This window comes from Marmota monax, unplaced genomic scaffold (genome assembly GCF_021218885.2).
Source record: "Marmota monax isolate L192 unplaced genomic scaffold, Marmota_monax_Labrador192_F-V1.1 WCK01_AAM20220418_F8-fsc00052, whole genome shotgun sequence".
Classification (NCBI taxonomy): Eukaryota; Metazoa; Chordata; class Mammalia; order Rodentia; family Sciuridae; genus Marmota; species Marmota monax.
The window spans coordinates 3109832-3134065 of NW_026693473.1; the positions used below are offsets into that span (position 1 = coordinate 3109832).

General features: G+C 39.5%; 1 protein-coding gene and 1 pseudogene across 2 annotated transcripts in view; one reads left to right on the forward strand and one right to left on the reverse strand.

The window, feature by feature from the left end:
• Slc15a2 (solute carrier family 15 member 2) overlaps positions 1 to 18284 on the forward strand; it is a 45104-nt gene extending 26820 nt beyond the window's left edge. For both annotated transcript variants that reach the window (XM_046457991.2, XM_046457990.2), the window contains 5 exons: positions 437 to 547; positions 1164 to 1260; positions 15141 to 15287; positions 15878 to 15982; positions 16316 to 18284. In XM_046457991.2, coding sequence (XP_046313947.1) covers positions 437 to 547; positions 1164 to 1260; positions 15141 to 15287; positions 15878 to 15982; positions 16316 to 16492 — 637 coding nt within the window. In that variant the 3' untranslated portion in view covers positions 16493 to 18284. The remainder of the gene's footprint in view (positions 1 to 436; positions 548 to 1163; positions 1261 to 15140; positions 15288 to 15877; positions 15983 to 16315) is intronic.
• Positions 18285 to 21981: 3697 nt separating this feature from the next.
• Positions 21982 to 22431, reverse strand: LOC124101816 (large ribosomal subunit protein eL29-like; annotated as a pseudogene).
• Between the last annotated feature and the right edge of the window lie 1803 nt (positions 22432 to 24234).

A 24234-nucleotide genomic window follows, 5' to 3' on the forward strand; every position in this document is an offset into this window, starting at 1 on the left:
TATCTATTATATTATCTATTATTATATATTATATTATAATAATTATATTATTTTTTAGTAAAGTCTCAGTTGGCGAATTCCACCATTAAGAGGAAAAGAAATTGGATATACCTAAGCTCTATTAGAAAGGAAACTCAGGTTGCAATTGGGTGATCATGACAGCGTCCATCCAGCTAGAGATCTGGTGAGAATGTGACAGATGATAAGTTAATACCCCAAGAAGAAGAAGTTAGAGAAAGTTAAGACTACTGATTACTTCTTACATGTGACTTCATTCATTTGTCTGGATAAGTATGTATCATGAACCTTTATGTACCAGGCATTATTCTAGGCACTGGGGATATAGTGATAGGGAAAATAGAAAAGGTCCCTACCCTCTTTTATCAGGTGTCCTGTTTGTATCTGTCTGATTTGTAAATAATTTCTCTACCCTCAGGTTTATTAACACTTTGCATACAGATGTCAACATCTCCCTGGGTACCGACACCCCCATCAGTGTTGGTGAAGACTATGGTGTGTCTCCTTACAGAACTGTTCATAGAGGAGAGTAAGAGCATTGCCCTGTGGACATTTTAATTTTATCAATAATTGTTTTAAAAATGCTATGTTTATCTATAGATGGGGAACTTAGGTACATCTGTATAGACAGACTCCTACTGCTTTTCAACTCTTGCCTCCTGCCCTCAGGGATATGTTGAGATCATGGTAGTTGTGATGGCCATGCTGGGTAGTTAACATGGCCCATCTCTGTGAGGTTCACAAACTTTATTATTGATTCTGACTCTTACTCTGTGGGATGTCCCATTGGCACCTCATTACTTAGAATTTACCCACTCAGGTTCACTGTGTTTACCTTATGACCTGTTCCACCAGGTCATAAGATTTGCATGAGAAACTTCACCTGGGCCTGAAATCTACAAAAGATGATTTGTGCCTTCTTTATTCAGATTTAGGACTTAAAAACAAAAAGAAAAACCTTACAGGCAATAAAGAGCTCATGGTCAGAGGCAAATACCTGGCATGAAAATAACTTGTTCCTAGAAGCATCTCTCTTCAAAGAGGTGACTTTGCTCGTGATCAGTAGACAGCTGAGATCACTCTTTTCTCTGGAGATGAGTGCTGAGCCATGCTGCATATCCTAACCTAAACTCATCCTTTTCCAGATACCCTGAAGTGCATTGTAAAACTGAAGATAAGGACTTTTCTCTGAATTTGGGTCTACTAGACTTCGGTGCATCGTATCTGTTTGTTATTATTAATGTAAGTAGCTCACAGCTACCTCCCTTTGCCCCCTTCCACCACATCCTGGGGTCCTTTTGGCAGGGACGAAGGACAAAGGGAGAAGACTCCGACAAGACAGGGTCAAGTGCTTATTTCTAATGTAAGGTGGCAGTTTCTACAGTGATTTTAAAATGCTATGTTTATCTATAGATGGGGAACTTAGGTACATCTGTATAGACAGACTCCTACTGCTTTTCAACTCTTGCCTCCTGCCCTCAGGGATATGTTGAGATCATGGTAGTTGTGATGGCCACTGTCTACAGGGGGAATTTAAATAGAAAATACATCAGCAATCGGCAAATCGTATTGGGAATGGGAAACGTAATTCATCTTGAGTCCTCACTACAAGATCACATGATCTACTCCAGTCTCATTATAGCCCTAAGAAACCAAAGCTTATTAATGCAAAATTATTTATTTCTCCTTGTGTGGCTCCACATGCAGGTCTCCTAGCTCTCTAGAAATTTAACCTACTAACTCATCACAGTCTGAAATACCAATACCAATAGTAAATGTCAATTGCCACACAAAGTTTGGGGATCTGTTAACTGATCAGTCCATCAAAAACAATTGTCTCAGCAATCAGGGCAGGGTACTTCTGCATTTTAATTTTGGTACCAATCTTGGGTTAAATTTTTTTTTTTAATTTTTAATTTTTTATTGTGGGTTGTTCAAAACATTACAAATTTCTTGACATATCATATTCCACACTTTGATTCAAGTGGGTTATGAACTCCCACCTTCACCCCATACACAGCTTGCAGAATCACATCGGTTACACATCCATTGATTTACAAATTGCCATACTAGTGTCTGTTGTGCTCCGCTGCCTTTCCCATCCTCCACTCTCCCCCCTCCCCATCTCTCCCCTCCCCTCCCCTCCTCTCTCTCTACCTCCTCCACTGTATAACCCTAAGGGTCTCCTTCCATTACCATGCAATTTCCCTTCACTCTCCCTTTCCCTCCCACCTCTCATCCCTGTTAAATGTTAATCTTCTTCTCCTGCTCTTCATCCCTACTCTGTTCTTAGTTACTCTCCTTATATCAAAGAAGACATTTGGCATTTATTTTTTAGGGATTGGCTAGCTTCACTTAGCATAATCTGCTCTAATGCCATCCATTTCCCTGTAAATTCTATGATTTTGTCATTTTTTAATGCAGAGTAATACTCCATTGTGTATAGATGCCACATTTTTTTTATCCATTCGTCTATTGAAGGGCATCTAGGTTGGTTCCACAGTCTTGCTATTGTGAATTGTGCTGCTATGAACATCGATGTAGCAGTGTCCCTGTAGCATGCTCTTTTTAGGTCTTTAGGGAATAGACCAAGAAGGGGAATAGCTGGGTCAAATGGTGGCTCCATTCCCAGCTTTCCAAGAAATCTCCATACTGCTTTCCAAATTGGCTGCACCAATCTGCAGTCCCACCAGCAATGTACAAGTGTACCCTTTTCCCCACATCCTCGCCAGCACTTGTTGTTGTTTGACTTCTTAATGGCTGCCAATCTTACTGGAGTGAGATGGTATCTTAGGGTGGTTTTGATTTGCATTTCTCTGACAGCTAGAGATGTTGAGCATTTTTTCATGTACTTGTTGATTGACTGTATGTCCTCCTCTGAGAAGTGTCTGTTCAGGTCCTTGGCCCATTTGTTGATTGGGTTGTTTGTTCTCTTATTGTCTAATTTTTTGAGTTCTTTGTATACTCTGGATATTAGGGCTCTATCTGAAGTGTGAGGAGTAAAGATTTGTTCCCAGGGTGTAGGCTCCCTGTTTACCTCTCTTATTGTTTCTTTTGCTGAGAAAAAACTTTTTAGTTTGATTAAGTCCCATTTGTTGATTCTAGTTATTAACTTTTGTGCTATGGGTGTCCTATTGAGGAATTTGGAGCCCGACCCCACCGACTGTAGATCGTAGCCAACTTTTTCTTCTATCAGACGGCGCGTCTCTGATTTGATATCAAGCTCCTTGATCCATTTTGAATTCACTTTTGTGCATGGCGAGAGAAAGGGATTCAGTTTCATTTTGTTGCATATGGATTTCCAGTTTTCCCAGCCCCATTTGTTGAAGATGCTATCCTTCCTCCATTGCATGTTTTTAGCCCCTTTATCAAATATAAGAAAGTTGTAGTTTTGTGGATTGGTTTCTGTGTCCTCTATTCTGTACCATTGGTCCACCCGCCTGTTTTGGTACCAGTACCATGCTGTTTTTGTTACTATTGCTCTGTAGTATAGTTTGAAGTCTGGTATCGCTATACCGCCTGATTCACACTTCCTGCTTAGCATTGTTTTTGCTATTCTGGGTCTTTTATTTTTCCATATGAATTTCATGATTGCTTTCTCTATTTCTACAAGAAATGCCGTTGGGATTTTGATTGGCATTGCATTAAACCTATAGAGAACTTTGGGTAATATCGCCATTTTGATGATGTTAGTTCTGCCTATCCATGAACAGGGTATATTTTTCCATCTTCTAAGATCTTCTTCTATTTCTCTCTTTAGGGTTCTGTAGTTTTCATTGTATAAGTCTTTCACCTCTTTTGTTAGGTTGATTCCCAAGTATTTTATTTTTTTTGAAGATATTTTGAATGGAGTGGTTGTCCTCATTTCCATTTCAGAGGATTTGTCACTGATATACAGGAATGCCTTTGATTTATGCGTGTTGATTTTATAACCTGCCACTTTGCTGAATTCATTTATTAGCTCTAATAGTTTCTTTGTAGAGCCTTTTGGGTCTGCTAGGTATAGAATCATATCATCTGCAAATAGTGATAATTTAAGTTCTTCTTTTCCTATTTTTATGCCTTTAATTTCTTTCGTCTGTCTAATTGCTCTGGCCAATGTTTCGAGAACTATGTTGAACAGAAGTGGAGAGAGAGGGCATCCCTGTCTTGTTCCAGATTTTAGAGGGAATGCCTTCAGTTTTTCTCCATTCAGAATAATGCTAGCCTGAGGCTTAGCATAGATTGCTTTTACAATATTGAGGTATGTTCCTGTTATCCCTAGTTTTTCTAGAGTTTTGAACATAAAGGGATGCTGTACTTTGTCGAATGCTTTTTCCGCATCTATCGAGATGATCATATGGTTCTTATTTTTAAGTCTATTGATGTGGTGAATAACATTTATTGATTTCCGTATATTGAACCAGCCTTGCATCCCAGGGATGAATCCTACTTGATCATGGTGTACAATTTTTTTGATATGTTTTTGTAGCCGAGTGGCCAGAATTTTATTGAGGATTTTTGCATCTAGGTTCATTAGAGATATTGGTCTGTAGTTTTCTTTCTTTGAAGTGTCTTTGTCTGGTTTAGGTATCAGGGTGATGTTGGCCTCATAGAATGAATTTGGAAGTTCTCCCTCCTTTTCTATTTCCTGAAGTAGCTTGAAAAGTATTGGTATTAGTTCTTCTTTAAAGGTTTTGTAAAATTCTGCTGTATACCCATCCGGACCTGGGCTTTTCTTAGTTGGTAGTCTTTTTATGGTTTCTTCTATTTCCTCAATTGATATTGGTCTGTTTAGGTTTTCTATATCCTCCTGACTCAATCTGGGCAGATCATATGACTTAAGAAATTTATCTATGCCTTCACTATCTTCTAATTTGTTGGAGTATAAGGATTCAAAATAGTTTTTGATTATCTTCTGTATTTCTGAAGTGTCTGTTGTGATATTGCCTTTTTCATCCCGTATGCTAGTAATTTGAGTTCTCTCTCTTCTTCTCTTCGCTAGCATGGCTAAGGGTCTGTCGATTTTGTTTATTTTTTCAAAGAACCAACTTTTAGTTTTGTCAATATTTTCAATTGTTTCTTTTGTTTCAATTTCATTAATTTCAGCTCTGATTTTAATTATTTCTTGCCTTCTACTTCTTTTGCTGTTGTTTTGCTCTTCTTTTTCAAGGATTTTGAGGTGAAGTATGAGATCATTTATTTGTTGGTTTTTTCTTTTTTTAAGGAATGAACTCCAAGCAATGAATTTTCCTCTTAGAACTGCTTTCAATGTGTCCCATAGATTCCGATATGTTGTGTCTGTGTTTTCATTAATCTCTAAGAATTTTTTAATTTCCTCCTTGATGTCTTCTATAACCCATTGATCATTCAGTAACCTATTGTTCATTCTCCAAGTGATGTATGCTTTTTCCTTCCTTCTTTTATCGTTGATTTTCAGTTTCATTCCATTATGATCAGATAAGATGCATGGTATTATCTCTACTCCTTTATATTGTCTAAGAGTTGCCCTGTGACATAATATATGATCTATTTTAGAGAAGGATCCATGTGCTGCTGAGAAAAAAGTGTAACTGCTTGATGTTGGGTGGTATACTCTATATATGTCAATTAGGTCTAGGTTATTAATAGTGTTATTGAGTTCTATAGTTTCCTTATTCAACTTTTGTTTGGAAGATCTGTCCAGTGGCGAGAGAGGTGTGTTGAAGTCTCCCATGATTATGGTATGGTGGTCTGTTAGACTCTTGAACTTGAGAAGAGTTTGTTTGACGAACATAGCTGCACCATTGTTTGGGGCATAAATATTTATGATTGTTATGTCTTGTTGGTGTATGGTTCCCTTAAGCAGTATGTAGTGTCCCTCTTTATCTCTTTTGATTAACTTTGGCTTGAAATCTGTTTTATTTGATATGAGTATGGACACTCCTGCTTGTTTCCGAAGTTCATATGAGTGATATGATTTTTCCCAACCTTTCACCTTCAGCCTATGTATGTCTTTTCCTATCAAATGTGTCTCCTGTAGGCAGCATATTGTTGGGTCTTGTTTTGTGATCCATTCTACTAGCCTGTGTCTCTTAATTGGTGAGTTTAAGCCATTAACATTTAGGGTTATTATTGAGATATGGGTTGTTCTTCCAGCCATATTTGTTTATTTCTGTTACTAAACATGGTTTGTTTTCCTCTTTGATTATTTCCCCCCCCCCTTTACTGTCCTACCTCCCACTGTTGGTTTTCATTGTTATTTTCCATTTCCTCTTCCTGTAATGCTTTGGCGAGGATGTTTTGAAGAGATGGTTTTCTAGCTGCGAATTCTTTAAACTTTTGTTTATCGTGGAAGGTTTTAATTTCATCCTCCATCCTGAAGCTTAATTTCGCTGGATACACAATTCTTGGTTGGAACCCATTTTCTTTCAGTGTTTGAAATATGTTATTCCAGGATCTTCTAGCTTTCAGAGTCTGTGTTGAAAGATCAGCTGTTATCCTGATTGGCTTACCCCTAAATGTAATCTGCTTCCTTTCTCTTGTAGCTTTTAAAATTCTCTCCTTATTCTGTATGTTGGGCATCTTCATTATAACGTGTCTAGGTGTGGATCTCTTATGATTTTGCACATTCGGCGTCCTGTAGGCTTCTAGGATTTGGGATTCTGTCTCATTCTTCAAGTCTGGGAAGTTTTCTTGTATTATTTCATTGAATAGACTTCTCATTCCTTTGGTTTGGAGCTCTGTACCTTCCTGTATCCCAATGACTCTTAAGTTTGGTCTCTTAATGTTATCCCATATTTCTTGGATGTTCTGCTCATGGTTTCTTAACAGTCTTGCTGAGCTGTCTATGTTCTTTTCCAGTTGAAATACTTTGTCTTCATTGTCTGATGTTCTATCTTCTAAGTGTTCTACTCTGCTGGTAGTATTCTCCATTGAGTTTTTAAGTTGGTTTATTGCTTCCTGCATTTCTAGGATTTCTGTTTGTTTGTTTTTTATAACCTCTATCTCCCTGTATAGTTGATCCTTTGCTTCCTGGATTTGTTTGCGTAATTCGTTGTCGAAGTGATCTTTCATTGTCTGATTTTGCTGTTTAATGTCTTCCTTGATACTCCAGATCATCTGAAGCATGTATATCCTGAATTCTTTATCTGACATTCCATCTGCTGCAGCTGTTACCTCTTCTAAAGTTGCGTTGACCTGCATTGCTTGTGGTCCTTTCTTTCCTTGTCTTTTCATACTGCTTGCGTATCTTTCCTGCAGGTGCGGGCGGCGGCTCTGCTCTCTCCTTATTCCAATTGGGGTGTCGTGGCTACCACGCCGGCAGGTCACTGGGCCTGTTCTGGGAGCTGGCGGCGGCTCTGTTCTGCCCCTACTCCGATTGGGGTGACGAGTGTACCACGCCGGCAGGCCACCGGGCCTGATCCGCCAGTCGGTTGCAGGTTTGCCTACCCTGCAGGTGCGGGAGGCGGCTCTACTCTGCCCCTACTCCAAATGGGGTGACGTGTCTGTCGTACCGGCAGGCCACTGGGCCTGTCCCGCTGGTCAGTCGCAGATCTGCCCGCCTTTCGGGCACGGGTGGAGTCTCTGCTCTGCCCCTACTCCAATTGGGGTGTCGTGACTACCCCGCCTGCAGGACGCTGGGCCTGTTCCTGGCACGGGCGGCGACTCTGCTCTGCCACTACTCCAATTAGGGTGGTGTTTGTACCACGCCGGCAGGCTCCTGGGCCTGATCCGCCGGTCTGTTGTAGGTCTGCCTACCTTGGAGGCGCGGGCGGCGGATCTGCCCTGCCCCTCCTACCACGCCTGCGGACCCCTGGGCCTGATCTGCAGGTTGATCACTGGTCTGCTCACCCTGCGGGCACGGGTGGCGGTTCCGCTCCGCCCCCACTCCAATTGGGGTCACGTGACCACCACACCGGCAGGGCCTGATCCGGGCGTGGCAGAAGGATCTGCTCTGCCCCTACTCCAGTTGGGGTGACGTGTGTACCACACTGGCAGGCCACTGGGCCTGACCCACCAGGCTGTCACAGGTCTGTTTACCTTGCCAGCGCGAACGGCGGCTCTGCCCTGCCCCTCCTACCACGCCCATGTACCACTGGGTCGCGGGTCTGCCCACCTTGCGGGTGCGGGTGGCGGCTCCGCTCCGCCCCCTCTCCAATTGGGGTCACGCGGTCACCACGCTGGTGAGCCGCTGGGCCTGCTCCGGGCGCTGGCGTTGGCCCGGCTCCTCCCCTCTGGCTCGACGACAAATTGAGGAGACTTGGGTGACTGTGCCTCACCCCCCCTACCAGGAGACCAGCTGCTTATGTCACCACTGGTATTGATGAAGTTCTCTCCTCCGCCGCTTTCTGCTGCCATCAGATCTCTGCCATGTTGGTATCCTATGCGAATGGCAGCATTTCGTTCCCCTTGCCGGGCAACCAAAGCAACGGGTGAGTCCTGACCGGCCCTCAGCAGGACCCGGACCGAGATGCAGTTTCCGCGGCTCCTAGCCCCGGGCCAGGGAAGTTCCGGGAGCCGGAACTCGGCCGCTCCGTGCTCTGTGTAAGCTCCTATAAGTGTAAGCTCCAAGAAGCAGTCCCCGCGGGCTCAGTTCCGGGAGCCGGAATTCGGCTGCTTAGTGCTTGGTGTATGCTCTGATAGGCGCAGGGTCCAAGAAGCAGCCTCCGCAGGCTCCGCAGCCCTGGGCCAGGGCGGTTCCGGGACGGTTCCGGGAGCCGGAACTCGGCCGCCCCGCGCTCGGTGTTCGCTCCGATAGGATCAGGTTCTAAGAAGCACCCAGGCGCTGAACCCTAGCAATCTGTCTGCAAGCCGCAGGCGAATTGCAGCCTGAAATTACCTGATCTATGGCTGAATGAGCTGCGGTCAGTCAAAAACAGGGAAGGTGACGTCAGTTTACCAACATGGTGGCTTCTGGCCTCCTCTGTGGTCTGACCGGTGTGGAGAACCGAGATGGACCGCTTCCTTCCCCCGTCTCAAACCCAGAATTCAGCCCTGAGTACGGTGCTTGCGCAGCTGGCAGAAACTGCAGCGCTGTAACCCTGCGTCTCTATCCCAGCGCGCTCTGCAGACTCTAGCCGCGGGGCGATTTGCTGAATAAGCAGTGTTACCCTCCGTGCGACAAACCTCTCGCGTTTGAGTCCCCGTAGCCGATCCTCGTGCGATGGAAATCCTTCCTCCAGGTTCCGGAGCACCCCACTATTGCTGGAAATTCCTAACAAGATATCCTTTAGCCGTCCTGACTTGTCATACTCCCACACAGTGAAGCAGCACACGGGGGCAATGCACTCCCCTCGCCGCCACCTTCCTTCTCCCTTGGGTTAAATTTTATTATTTAATTACTTTTGACACTATTAAAGATAAAAAAGAATGAATAGGAGGGAATATTTCTAGAGGTGTGATGAGAATACCATGTATACAATTTTATATAATTTATTGATTAATTAATTTAATTTGATCCTTTTGGTTATATATTTTTATTACATGTTTGTTGAGATATGATTAGTATGCCATATAATTTACCCATTTAAAGTATACAATGGCTTTTACTATATTAATGTGTTCAATATATGTTGATATGTATTTAATATGTAGAGAGAAAAAACATTCCATAGTGTGCATTCAGTGGTTCCTAATATAACCAGAGTTGTACAATTTGGAACATTTTTCATCACATCATAAAGAAACCTCATATGCTGGGCATGGTGGTGCACACGTGTAATGCTAGTGGTTCAGGAGACTGGGGCAAGAGGATTGTAAGTTCCAAGCCAGCCTCAGCAACTTAACAAGGCCCTAAGCAACTTAGTGAGAATCTGTTTCAAAATAAAAAAATAAAAGGGGCAGTGGATGTGGCTCAGTAAACACCGCTGAGCTAAATCCTTACTACAAAAAGAAGAAAGAAGAAGAAGAAGAGAAATCTCATATTCCCATTAGAAGTCACTCTCCATTTCTTCCTAAACCACTAGTTCTAGGCAACCACTATTTTACTTTCTGTCTATGATATTTTGTAATCTGTACATTTCATGTAAACAGAATCACATGCTGGGCATGGTGGCACATGCCTATAGTCCCAACGACTTGAGAAGCTGAGGCAGATGGTCCAAAGTTCGAGGCCAGCTCAGCAACTAGCCAGACCCTGTCTTAAAATAAAAAATGAAAAGGGCTGAGGATGTAGTTTAACGGTAGAATGCCTCTGGGTTCAATGTCCAGTACCAAAAGAGGTCAATAAGTGAGTAAAAATAAAAAGAAATCATAGAATGTTTTTGTGTCTGCTTCTTTCATGTAGCATAATTTTCAAGGCTCATCCATCAGTGGTTCATTTATTTTTTTTATTTTTAGTTTTTCCTTTTTCCTCTTTTTTTCTTTTTTAAATTTTCCTTTGTTACTTTTACATTTTTTTAATTTATATATGACAGTGGAATGCATTACAATTCTTATTACACATATAGAGCACAATTTTTCATATCTCTGGTTGTATACGAAGTATATTCACACCAACTAGTTCATTTATTTTTATTACCAAATAATAGTCTACTGTATGACTATACCACTTTTTATTATTTACCCATCAGTTGATGTACAGTTGAGTTGTTTCTGACTTTTGAGGCTTATAAATAATTGTGCTATGAACCTTCATATACAGGTTTCTGTGGGGACATACATTTTCATTTCTTTTGGCTATATACCTAGAAATAGAACTCCTGGGTCACATGGTAACTCTATGGTTAACTATTCATAAAGCTTCCAGGCTTTTCCAAAGCAAGTGCACATTCCCACTAATAGTGTGTACAGGTTGCAATTTCTCTACATCTTCACCAATATGGGTTTCCTTTTTTGGTTAGAGCCACTTTGGTAGTGTGAAACAGCATCTCATTAAGGTATTGATTTGGATTTCCCAGATAGTTAGTGATGTCGTTAGAGAAGATGTTGAACATCTTTTCATGTGCTTCTTGTCCATTTGTATATCTTTGGTGAAATGTCTATTTTGATCCTTTGCCCAATTTCTAATTGGGTTATTTATCTCTTTTATTATTGACTTGTAAACATTCTTTATATATATTAGACATGCCTATTGTCAGATAGATAATTTGCAAATTATCCCACTTAATAATTTGGGTTTTTTTTTTAACTTTAGTGATGCTGTCTGTTGAAGCACAAAAGTTTTTAATTTTGTTCAACTTATCTACTTTTTCTTTGGTTGATTATGGTTTCAGTGTCATATCTAAGAAACCACTGCCTAAACCAAAGTCACAAGGATTCATGCCTATGGTTTCCTCTAAAAATTTTATAGTTTTAGCTCTTATGTGTAGGTCTTCAATCTATTTTGAGTGATATGTAATGTGAGCTAAGGTGTTCATTTTCATTATTTTGTATGTATATATCCAGTTTCCCCAGCACAATTGATTGAAAAGATTTTCTTTCCCTCATTAAACGGTTTTGAAGCTCTTGTTGAAAATCATTTGACCTTAAGCATGAGGTCTTATTTTTGGTCTCTGAATTCTGTCCCATGATCTACATGTCTATCTTGTGCCAATGCCAAATTGTTTCGTTTCCTGTTTCTTTGCAGTAAATTTTGTATTCTGGAAGTGTGAGTTTCCAACTTCGGTTTTCTTTTTCAACATTGGTTTGGTTATTTGGGGCCAATGAATTGCCACGTAAATTTCAGGATCAAATTAGGACCAGAAGCCAACTGGGATTTTGCTGGAGACTGCTTTAATCATTTTGGGGGAAGTTCTGCCATCATAACAATATTAAGTTTTCTGTTCAGTAAACATGAAATGTCTTCCATATATTTATGTCTTCTCTATTTTTTTGAAAATGTTTTGTAGCTTTCAGAGTATAATAACTTTTAGATTTGCTTTGTTAAATATATTCCTATGCATCAATACTTTTGAAGCTCTTAATGGAATAATTTTCTTAATTTCATTTTCAGATTGTTCATTGTAAGTTATAGAAATACAATTGATTTTTTGTATTAATCTTTCTATATCATCCTGCAACCATACTGAACTTATTTGTTAGGTTGAATGCTTTTTTTAGTGGACTCGTTAGACTTTCTACCTACAAGATCATGCTATTTGCAAATAGAGATAACTGTCTTTTCAATCTTGATGCCTTCATTTCTTTTCCTTGCTTGGTTGTTCTGGTACAATGTTGAATAGAAGTGGTTAGAGCAAATGTTTTCTGGGGGTGGAGTGGGGAGCATTCAGTCTATTTTACCATTAAGGTTTTTCATAGATGCTGTTTATGAAATTGAAGTTTCCATTTATTCATACTTTTTTGAGGTTTTATTTTATTTTCCCCCTGATCATTTTATCATAAATGGGGTTGAATTTGTCAAATGCAAAGTGAAATTTTGTACATTTATTTAGCTGATAATGTGGGTTTTGTCTTTTATTCTGTTGATATGGCATGCAGCATTAATTGATTTTCAGATATTAAACCAATCCAGGCCAATTAATTTTCTAGGACTGCTTTAACAAAGTATCACAAGCTGAGTGGCTTATGCTATGAGAATTTAATGTCTCAGTTATGAAGGTTAGAAGTCGGAGATGAAGATGTTTGATGGGGTTGGTTCATTCTTAGGGCTGGGGGTAGAATCTGTTCCATGCCTCCCCTATACCTTTTGGTGGTTTTCTGGAAATTTAGTTTTCCTTGGGGTATGGTACAATCACCTCAATGCCTGCCTTCATCTTCACATGGCATTTTTCCTATGTGCTTCTCTGTGTCCAAATTTCTCTTTTTTAATATAAGGATACCTATCAAATTGGTCATAGATACTAATGACCTCAATTCAATGTGTCTAATTGCATCTATAAACAAGCTTATTTCCAAATAAGGTTTTATTTTCAGGTACTGGTGTTAGAACTTCAACACACAAGTCTTGAGGGACACAATTCAACTTGTAACAGTTGTATTCCTGGTGTTATTTCATTTTTTGTTTATTCTCTCTTATATGCTGTTCAAGATAGAGGCCATAGATAATTCTAAATGCCAAAATCGAATAGGCACTTAGACCAGAAGTCATAAATTGGGGGCCTGGGGACCCAGTTATTTCTGTTTTTAAAATTTATATATGACATCAGAATGCATTACAATTCTTATTACACAATTTTTCATATCTCTGGTTGTATACAAAGTATATTTGCACCAATTCATGTCTTCATACTTGTACTTTGGATAATAATGATCATTACATTCTACCATCATTAATAACCCCATGCCCCCTTCCTTCCCCTCCCACCCCTCTGCCCTATCTAGAGTTCCTCTATTCCTCCCATGCTCTCTCTCCCTATCCCACTATGAATCAGCCTCCTTATATCAAAGAAAACATTTGGCATTTGTTTTGGGGGGGATTGGCTAACTTCACTTAGAATTATCTTCTCTAACTCCATTCATTTACCTGCAAATGTCATGATTTTATTCTCTTTTATTGCTGAGTAATATTCCATTGTGTATATATGCCACATTTTTTTATCCATTAATCTATTGAAGGGCATCTAGGTTGGTTCCACAGTTTAGCTATTGTGAATTGTGCTGCTATAAACATTGATGTGGCTGTGTCCCTGTAGTATGCTGTTTTTAAGCCCTTCAGTTATAGACTGAGGAGAGGGATAGCTGGGTCAAATGGTGGTTCCGTTCCCAATTTCCCAAGAAATCTCCATACTGCTATCCATATTGGCTGCACCAATTTGCAGTCCCACCAGCAGTGTATGAATGTACCTTTTTCCCCACATCCTCACCAACATTTATTGTTTGTATGCATAATAGCTGCCATTCTGACTGGAGTGAGATGATATCTTAGAGTGGTTTTGATTTGCATTTCTCTAATTGCTAGTGATGATGAACATTTTTTCAATACATTTGTTGATTGATTGTATATCATCTTCTGAGAAGTGTCTGTTCAGGTCCTTGGCCCATTTATTGACTGGGTTATTTGGTTTTATTTTATTTTATTTTTTTTTTGTGCTTAGCTTTTTGAGTTCTTTATACCCTAGAGATTAGTGCTCTATCTGATTTGTGAGGGGCAAAGATTTGATCCCAAGATGTAGGCTCTCTATTCACCTCACAGACTGTTTTTTTTTTTTTTTTGGCTGAGAAGAAACTTTTTAATTTGAGTCGATCCCATTTATTGATTCTTGATTTTAATTCTTGTGCCACAGGAATCTTATTAAGGAAGTTGGGGACCCAGTTCTTTCTATAGACCTATCTTGTTTGGCTTGCATTTATTGACAAATAAAATAAAATAATTAATTGTTAATATTTAAAATTCAAGAGATTTTACCTAAGAACTTGGATTGCTAACGTGTCTTGACATAAAGTCAGGGATTCCATAACAGATATTACTGTGTCACTTGGCTGTTGCTATAGTGGCTGTACCCTTTAGATGGAACCTGTGCTATCCACCTCACATAGTTCTTCTCATTTCCATTTGACACGTTTTATTTACTTAATGACTTGAATTTGAACATTTGACTATCTGACCTTGATTTAGAAGCTTGGTTCATGATCTTCTCTTCTTCTGAGAAAATACAAATAGATGCTTAGATTATTTGTACTCTCAACAGAAGCAAAACAGGAAATCTTTACCATTTTATTTTGAACCCAATGGCCTCTAAACTCAGAGAATTAAGGGTATTGGGGCATCAATTTATTTATCTCACATACTTTTAAAAATATTTTTAGCTGTAGATGGACACAATATCTTTATTTTATTTATTTTTTGTGTGGTGCTGAGAATTGAACCTAGTGCCTTGCACATGCTAGGCAAGTACGCTACCACTGAGCCAGAACTCCAGCCCCTCTCACAGACTTTGTTTTATTTTGGGGTGGGGGGGGGAGTTGTTTTTGTTTTTGTTTTGGCAGTGCTGGGAATTGAACCTAGGGCCTTGTGCATGTGAGGAAAGCACTCTACCAATTGAGCTACATCCTCAACCCCACTCTCACTTAATATAACTGATTGAAGTCTGGCAATTGAGCATAGTGTTACCAAAAAAAAAATTTTTTTTCAAAAAACTGGAATTGTGTGGAAATGTTCAATCTTTTCAAAGTAGCAAAAGGATGAAAATTTAAAAAGGGATGGATATAGGTCATAGAATGTTACAATTAGGCATATTTTCTTGAGACTACAGATAAGACCATTTCCTCTTTCTCTCACTAAGATCACCAATCAAGGTCTTCAGGCCTGGAAGACAGAAGACATTCCAGCCAATAAAATGTCCATTGCATGGCAACTACCACAGTATATTCTGGTTACAGTTGCTGAGGTCATGTTCTCTGTCACAGGACTTGAATTTTCTTATTCTCAGGTAAGACTTTCTAAGTGAAAAATAAAAATGGAGTCATTGCTTGAGGGATAGCAAGTTTTAATTCTAGCACTGTCTTACATAAGTATGTGATCCTGGCCAAGATCTCCATCTCTTTTGACCTTGGGTTCCTATGTATGACCTTGAACAGTCACCTTGACTTCCAGGATCGTGACAGTGCAGCCTAGCTGTACATGCTGTTTGGGCTCTGGGAAAGAACACTTAAATATGAAGACTAAGCTCTGTGGAGTTAGACTACCTAAGTTCAGATTTTGTCTGCATGACTTTTGTGTAACCTTAAGCAAATGAATTATCATCACTCAAATGCTATTTTTCTTTTCTTTTAAGAATACTAATATAACTTATCCCTTAGGATTGTATAAAGATTATATGACATAATGAATTAAAATATTCAAGAGTTCTAATTTTTTCTTACTGTTGACATTATTACCATCCCTGGAATCAATGTGATAGTTGAACTTAGTGGGGGAAATTCAAATATGGAAACTATCACAGGTGAAGTTTACTGGATAGACTTCTGGGGTAAAGGGTTGGCATATAGTTTGTTTACTTACAAACCTGGTCTTCCCTAGGCTCCATCTAGCATGAAGTCTGTACTCCAGGCAGCCTGGTTGTTGACTGTTGCAGTTGGGAATATCATTGTGCTTGTTGTGGCGCAGTTCAGTGGCCTGGTACAGGTACGGATCCAAGGGAAACAAGGAGTTCATGTCTACTCAAAGTTTTTCTATTCTTCCTTTTCCCTATCTTTCTGTTTCCTACATTCCCCACTCAGTGCTGTGATATGAGATGGATTGGATACCTAGAGATTGTCAAGAGGTAAATGTGTGGGTGACAATAATGACCACTCTATGCCTATGTGAGGAGAGGTCAGTGAACCCAGTGTTCTCCCAGGAGAAATCTATCTGAATTGGTGAACCTTTGTCAAGGTGCTCCTCAGTCTCCACCCCATAAAGTTCTCTTTAGTTTCAGGTTTCTCCATATTCTCCTCTTGTATTTATTTCTCCCTGCAGTGGGCTGAATTCATTTTGTTTTCCTGCCTCCTCCTGGTGGTGTGCCTGATCTTCTCCATCATGGGCTACTACTACGTACCTGTAAAGTCAGAGAATATTCACCAACCAGCAGATAAGCAGATTCTCCATATCCAAGGGGAGGTGATCAACTTAGAGACCAAGAATACAAAGCTCTGATGATTCCCTGGACTGACTCCAGTTCCTGTTCCTGATCTCAGTCATCACCTATCTTCAAGCAATTTTTTTCTCCTACTGGTTTAGGAGAAAGGTTACATCATATCTGAGCTGATTTCTTATACCTTTCTCCCATGATAGAGGTAATTTCAGAACAGAATTTTCTAGTACATCTTTCATCAAGGCCCTAAGACACCGTGTTTTCCCATCCATCAGTGAACTCAGTAAACCTTCTGTCATTCTCAAGCTGGCTTCATGTCTCCAAATGGGCATAAAATGTAAGTGTGTGATAGAAATAAATCTCTATAGAAATAAGTCAGTTATGGAGGATTCCTTTAAAGGTTTCTGCCATCTAGAATTGATGACCCCAATTTTTGAGGTGCTAGTTTAGAGGCAAAAATGCACAATATTAAAGACGTGGTTTTTCAAGTTAATTTATCAGTAATGTAATTGTGTTCCTCACAAGGACCTCAAGAGTGGTTTTTGTGGTATGATCTGGTTCAGGGAGTGGCTGGCTTGTCCATGTTTAATAAGATCTTAAATGGAAGGAGACAATATGCCATTTTGTTAACATATAGAAGATGTATATTTCTGATTACCACAGTACTTACATACTCACGCATATATCCCATTTCTCAGTACTTATAGATCCTGGAAACCAAGTTAAAGATAGTGAACATTAGTAAACATGGTCTGGGTAATAGAAACAAATAGAAATTGCAGAAATCCTGATGAGCTGTTCAGTCCTCTACAGTGCACATTGCTCTTAGGAATTGTTTGAACCCTTGGACTACATGCTCTTCTGTGCATAGCTGTATTGACATTAACTATAATTTTGCAACTTAGCTTTTCAGTATTGCCAGGACTGCTTTTTCTTATTATTACTTCTTGTTTTGCTTGTTGCAACAGATCTTTAATAACAAAAGGCTTTTATACAGCCAACTTCCTTTAATTTTTTTCTTTAATTTAGCCTCAAAGTTTTAAGAATTTTCCTGGCTTACTTTCTCCATAAATATATAAATGCTAATTCTTCCTTTAGTCTTGGAAATTTCCTGCTTATTCAAAAAGGGTAATATTAATTCTCAGATTTGAGGTTCTAAGTGATAATAACATTTAACAAAGGGGAATGGTCCTGCCTGAGGATTCTATCAAAATCTGTGTGTGAGAGGGACCAGAGAATGAGGGGTTTTTGCCTGTATGAATGAAAAAAGTTGAAAAACTTACCTTGCACACAATGAATTAATGATGGCACAGACCTGGAAATATGATTGTGCAGTATATTTCTTTTTTATTTAATTTTTTATTGGTTCTTTTTAGTTAAACATAACACTAGGACTCATTTTGACATACGTATAAAAGCCTGGAATAAAATTTGGTCTAATTCAGTCCCTGATATTTCCCCTTTCTCCTCCTTCCTCTCTCCCCTGATTCTTTCTCTCTACTCTCTTGATCTTTCTGTGCAGTATATTTCTGTTGAACCTGAGGGCCTTATTCTATTCATTTTACTTTGCTATTCTCATCTAGAACAGTGCTGGGTCTCACATTATTAATAATGTAATAGGTAACAGAATTTCCCCTAGTTCCTCAAGTTTTATATACTTTAGTGTTCATAACTAAAGTTTCAGAAGTACAAAACTGGCAGCAATACCATTCAGTTTCCCCAGGTATCTTGATGTGAATCTGACTGTACTCATTGTTAAGCTGCTTTAAACCAAACTGTGTTGTAAATTTTGTTTCAAGAAATGTTAACACTGTTCGGTGAATAAAAGTGTCTATGGACAAATATGTTTGGGAAGTGAGGCATACTATATCTTATTATTTGCATATTAAAGATCGAGAGATCCTGTGGAAAATAAGATAAAAAATAAGATAAAAAACTCACGAGGCATTGTTTAGCTTAATGTGCTATCATGTTCTGCAGAACACTAGTTTCCACAAAACTGTTAGGCAGTTCTTTGATATGCTGAACCAACAGCTTCCTACATCTGACTACTGGTTCTTTTCTTTATAGCAAACAAAAATGAGCATAACCCCTATCAGTGGCAGACTTTTAGCTATTTAGGAGTTCTTTCCTTTACTATGAATGCTCTTAATTTTCATCAAGCTAAAGATTCTCAATTCCTGTAATGGTTCCTCACAAGGCACACTTCTGTTCTTTCACCACTGGATTTTTCTCTTCTAAAGAAATATACTTTACCTGAAATACAGCAATTAAGATTAAAGTATCTTAATAAGTGAACCAAGTACTGGAACCAAGTACAACATTCCAGAAGTTGTCAGACCAGAAGAGCTAGCAACTGCCATTTTCTGAACAAAGCACTTCTGTTAAATCATGTAAGGTAACATGAGATGTTTTTGGAAACTACAAGACAGGATAGGCTTACCTCAAAGTTTTGAAAGAGAGTCATTATTCACTTACATACATCTTCGAGTTCAACTATATGCCATTGGTTGAACCAGCTGTTGGAGATATGATGATATGATGACCCACAAGGTGCCTTTCTTATCTTGACTGACTGTGAAGATCCTGGGGAGTTCAAAGGCCTTGAGAAAGTCATGGTACAATGAGGAAGAGCAATCAGGATAAGATGACAAGAGTATGACAAGAGTAGTGTGCAAAAAGACCAAAGATTCAGTCAGAGAAAGCTAGGGATCTGATTGTGTGAGGTCTTGTGACCATGATAAAATATTTTGAGGTCATTCTAAGTGAGGTATGAAACTATTAGAGGTTAAAAACATGAGTGACACAATATGGTTCTTTGTTTAAGCTCAGTCTGGCTATTGAGTGGGGAAATGTCTATAGACAGGAAGAAATGGGAATAGGAGTCCAGTTAGGAGACCTTTGGAATATTCCAGGCAAAAGATGGTCATGCTTTGCTAGGTATTGGTGGCACTTGCTTGTAATCCCAGTGACTCTGGAGGCTGAGGCAGGAGGATTACAAGTTTGAGACCAGACTCAGAAATTTAGCAAAACCCTGTCTCAAAACAAAAAACAAAAAGGGATGGGGATGTAGCTTGGAGTAGAGTGCTGTTGGCTTCAATCCCCAGCACCACCACTGAAGTGGCACCCCCTTTCTCCACAGAAAAGTCCTCTTCACCATGGCTGATTCTAGGACTGTCAGCAAAAGAGTCTCTGCGAAAGAGTCCAATGTAGATAAACTTCCTATTTTATCTATATAAGGATACCAGCACTCCAGGTGCTGGACACCCTCTTACTAGTTTTTCACAAACGTATCCAGTATAGTACTTTGTAGAAATGTGCAAACAAGGCCTCTGACCTTGAGCTGGGGCTTCACAGAGATGTCTACATTTTTAAGATAAGTGACAAATGGGCTCCATGGTAACAGCTGGCAGGGGAGGAAAGAAAGGGGAGAAGAATCTCTCCCCTTCTCAGGTGTTGTCCTTGAAGAGTTAACTTGCCCAGAACAGTGAAAGAAAAAGCTGCTTTTATGTGAACTTCTGCAGACTATGAACTTCTGAGCCCCTCCCCTTACATGCTGGGTATAAAACTCTGAATCTATCTGAACTCTGGGTTCAGGGGATTGATTGATTACAGCAAAAGCTGTGCCCTCTGAACCTGGCTGCAGCCAAATAAAACTGTTTCCTGCTGTCTTCGGTGCCTTGCCTCCTTTATCCCTACAACACCACCACCAACAACAAAAAAGCTCCTGAATTGGCACTAGGAATAGAACTGGGGAGAAGTAGTTTGACTGGGAACTAAACTTTAAGGTGGAACTGACAAGATCTGAACATGGTTGGACAAAGAAAGAAATCATCAATGCTGACTCCTAGATTTGGATTTGAATAATGAAGGTGAATCATAGTATAATTTTATGAAACTAGAAAAATTGGAGTAAGAATGGGTTTGGGGTGTAAAGTAACTAATCATTTTGTTTTGGACATGTTGAGCTTCAGATGTCAGTGAATGGTACCTAACTGGAAATATTGAGCTGGCAGTCTCACATCTGAGTTTGAAGCTCAAGTAGAAGACTGGGGCTAGAAATATAAACTTGAGAATCATCAACATATAAGCGCTACTTAAAGTCATGAAACAGAATGAGACTTTCTAGGAGTAAATGTATGTAGAGAAATGATTCAGGAACTGAGTCCTGGAATCCTCCAACATTAGATATCTGAGGAAAGAGGAGGATGCAACAAAGACAAAGAGGTAGGTGACCTATGGAAGTAAGAGGAAACCCAGGAGAATGGGATTCAATATAAAAGACATATTCTTTATTACAATTAGGTAAAGCCAGCATGAAACAATAATCTTTGGCCTAAAGGAAGCAATTGTTCCTATTAGCAAACCTGGGTTCTGGTAATTTCTATGCAAGTGTACCTGACTCCTTTTTCTTCCACAGTTCAGGTTTAATGGTCTCTCTTTTCTCCTTTCTTCTACAAGGCATTATGTTGGGAATTATGGGACAAATAAATGGTCATAAATAAAGAATCTCAAAGAAGATAAGAAATATACAAATACCATTTAAATTCATAGTAATATAATTTTGATCTTTGTTTAGCTTCTTATTTTTCCATGTGCATTATATCAAATCTGTTTAATGAAGATAGAATGTGACCTATACCAAAGAAATTTGCTAAATGCTATGGTAGTACATAGAAAGGAGAGATAACTGCTGGCCATGGGAATTAAGAAAGGACTCATGCAACAGACAGTGTTTTAGGTTTGACCTCAAAAATGACTAGAGTCTGGATATAAAAGCAAGGGATAAGAAAGCATTCCAGATAGAGCTTCCTTCACAAACAAAGATGAAAAGACAGACAAGAAAACATGAGTGGGATTGGGGAAATAATAAATAGGCTGATTTGCGTACAGAGTAATAATGGGCGATAAGGCTAGAAAAGAAGAGGAAGTTTAACAATATGTTGATGCCATAGATTCAAGTAAACAGATCTGATCTTGATCCATTCCTTAATAACCACTCTCCATGATTTTTCATCCTAATCAGAATAAAATTCAATCTACTTAACCCAATCTAAAAGGTGATCTGAATTTGTCTAACCTGGTCTTTCTCATTCTCTGCTCCTCTGACCACTGAGCTACAACTACACTAGTCATCTTTGCTTCTCAAGCAGCCACACTTGTTCCTGGCCAGAACCTTTGCATTACCTGTGATGGTCTTTCCTCTGATTCTCTTGGTTGGCTATTTTTGCCACTAGTTGTGGGTTACTTCTTCATCTCCTGATCAATTTGAAACAGCCATTTAAACATAGCATGTATAAATATGCATTTCGGAGGAAAAAAGGACAATGGAGTCAGTTTAATCAGTAAATATTTGTCAAGCATTTGCTATGTTCCAGATGTGCAGTATACACAAAAGACAAAGACAGATGAAATGTTGTACTTTTTTTTTTTTTCCTGTCTCTGGTTTTATTTATACAAATAGCCCAGGAGGACACCAGTCTCCTGTAGACAGGGGCCTAGGGGTCACACCAGTCCTTCTGTGCTCGCATTTCCAGACAGAGGCTTTTTACTACGGAGCTTTCACAAAGATCTGGGCACCCTTGCGGGTCTGGGCACCTTTGGGAGCAGGAGCAGGAGCTAGAGTTGATAATGGAGCTGGAGTTGCAGCCTGGGTCTTGGCTTGGGCTTGGGCTTTGGCCTTTGGCTGGTAGAGCCTATGACCCCTGGGATGGGCAAGAAAGGCAAGGCAGCCAAGCTTGCTGCTGGCACCCCTGGCTTCACCTCCTTGGGCTTTACCAGGCCTTGATAGCCCTGGCACATGCCCTCACGGCCTTGGCATTGCTTGCCTACACTGTTTTCAGGCCCTTCTTGTTGTGCTTCTTGGGAAAACATGTGTTTCTCAGGAACTTGGGTCTACCTCCTTAAGAAATTCATATCTTTGTGATCGGGATTTCCTGACGCCATTTCTATGCCATTTTGGGGACTGGTTGTGCGTGGTGTGGTTCTTGGACTTGGCCATGTCTGTACCATAAGCCGCTGCTCCTGGAGTAGTTGAGACCGGAAGAGGAAGAGCTGAAACGTTATTCTTACCACCAATGAGTTCAAAATTTTTCTGTCTTCAAAATTGTTTTGAAGTGATTGTATTTTCCTAACTGTAGTATCTGGCTCTCAGTTCTTTTGTGACTTATCTCCTGCAATCACTTTTGGAGTCTTTCTTGTCCATAGACAAAAACCATTAACTCCCAATTCTCTGACCTCTTTTTTAATTCCAATGATCTCCATTTTACCTAGGGTCATCACCAGACTATGCTTTTTCTCAAACTGAAGTATGTCTTGAAAGATGCTACCTTCCAAATATCTAATTTTGAGCTAGGTTGCAGTGGCACATGCCTGTAATCCCAGAGGCTTGGGAGACTGAGGCAGGAGGATTGCAAGTTCAAAACCAGCCTCAGCAACTTAGCGAGGCCCATTCTTAAAATGAAAAAATAAAAAAAAGAGCTGGGGATGTGGCTCAGTGGTTAAGTACTCCTGTGTTCCATATCTGGCACACACACACACACCAAAAAAAAAAATTATATTTTTGAAATTTTTAATCTTGATCTGAACTTTCACATTCCCTCCACTTCCCACTGAATTCTTTTATCTTCATTATAATCTTCTATTGATACATCCCACTTCTCTCAAATTACAATCTAATCTGTTTGCATTTGCCTTGAAATTACCCTGAGATTCATGCTCAATTATTTCAGTTGTGTGTTAGCATTGTAGAATTTTTGGCCTTCTTGACTTTCCATCATTTCTGCTAGTTTTTACCACTGCACAAAACCTATACATTACTTCTATTTCTGCTTCTGGGCTACTTGGAACTGCAAAAGAAAATCACAACATTATGATCATGTGGCTCAAAATTCAACACCATCAACTCATTTTCCAAATTTGGAACATAAGCATTATCTGACTCTACCCTTTGCTGGCTGCACATATTCAATTAATCAACAAGTATCTTAGATTCTATTTTACCCACTTTTCTCCCATCAGTCATTGTCACTAAAACAATTAAAAGTCAACATCATGTCTTTAGATTATGACAATAGCTTTCTATGCTTAATCTATGTTTTACACTTCTGGCAATATGATCTATTTTAACATGCAAATTGTGTTACTCTTCTGCTTTAAAACCTGTCACTGCTTCCTATTTACTTTAAGTATAAACTTCCAACTCCTTAACAAGGTCAACATGCCCTACCTGACCTGACCCCTAATAACCTATCTAGTTAGAACCATTGGCCCTTGTCAACTTGCACACCCACACATACCCATGATTACACACAGATCTGTTGAGATCTCAACCTGGAATGCATTGCTTCTACATCTGGATTTGAGAAGATTTGGCATTTTTTCCAATATTAAGTTTTCCAAGTCTTGAATGTAAACTTTTATTCCTTTTATTCATGTTCTCCTGGAACTCCAAATGCATGTTAGAATTGTTCATGGCCTTCCTAGTGTTCATTTTGGTATTTTTTAAAATCCTTTTCCTTCTACATGTCAGCACTGTGGCAAGGTAGTCTTGAGGACTTGCTGTTGCTCGAAGGAATCGACCTAAGTACCTCTGTCTGGGAATATTCTATTAGAACAGTAATCAGAAGCAATCTAGTCAAGATCACCATTGCAACCGTGATATAGGACTATAATATAGGCTGAAGCCGTAAGAGACCAGCAAAAAGTTTAGAGTGACCTGAGGAACAAGGGATCTATAAGAAGCATTGATAAACTCCATCAAAGCTTTGAATAGTTTACAGCAACCTTTTATATATTTTATAAA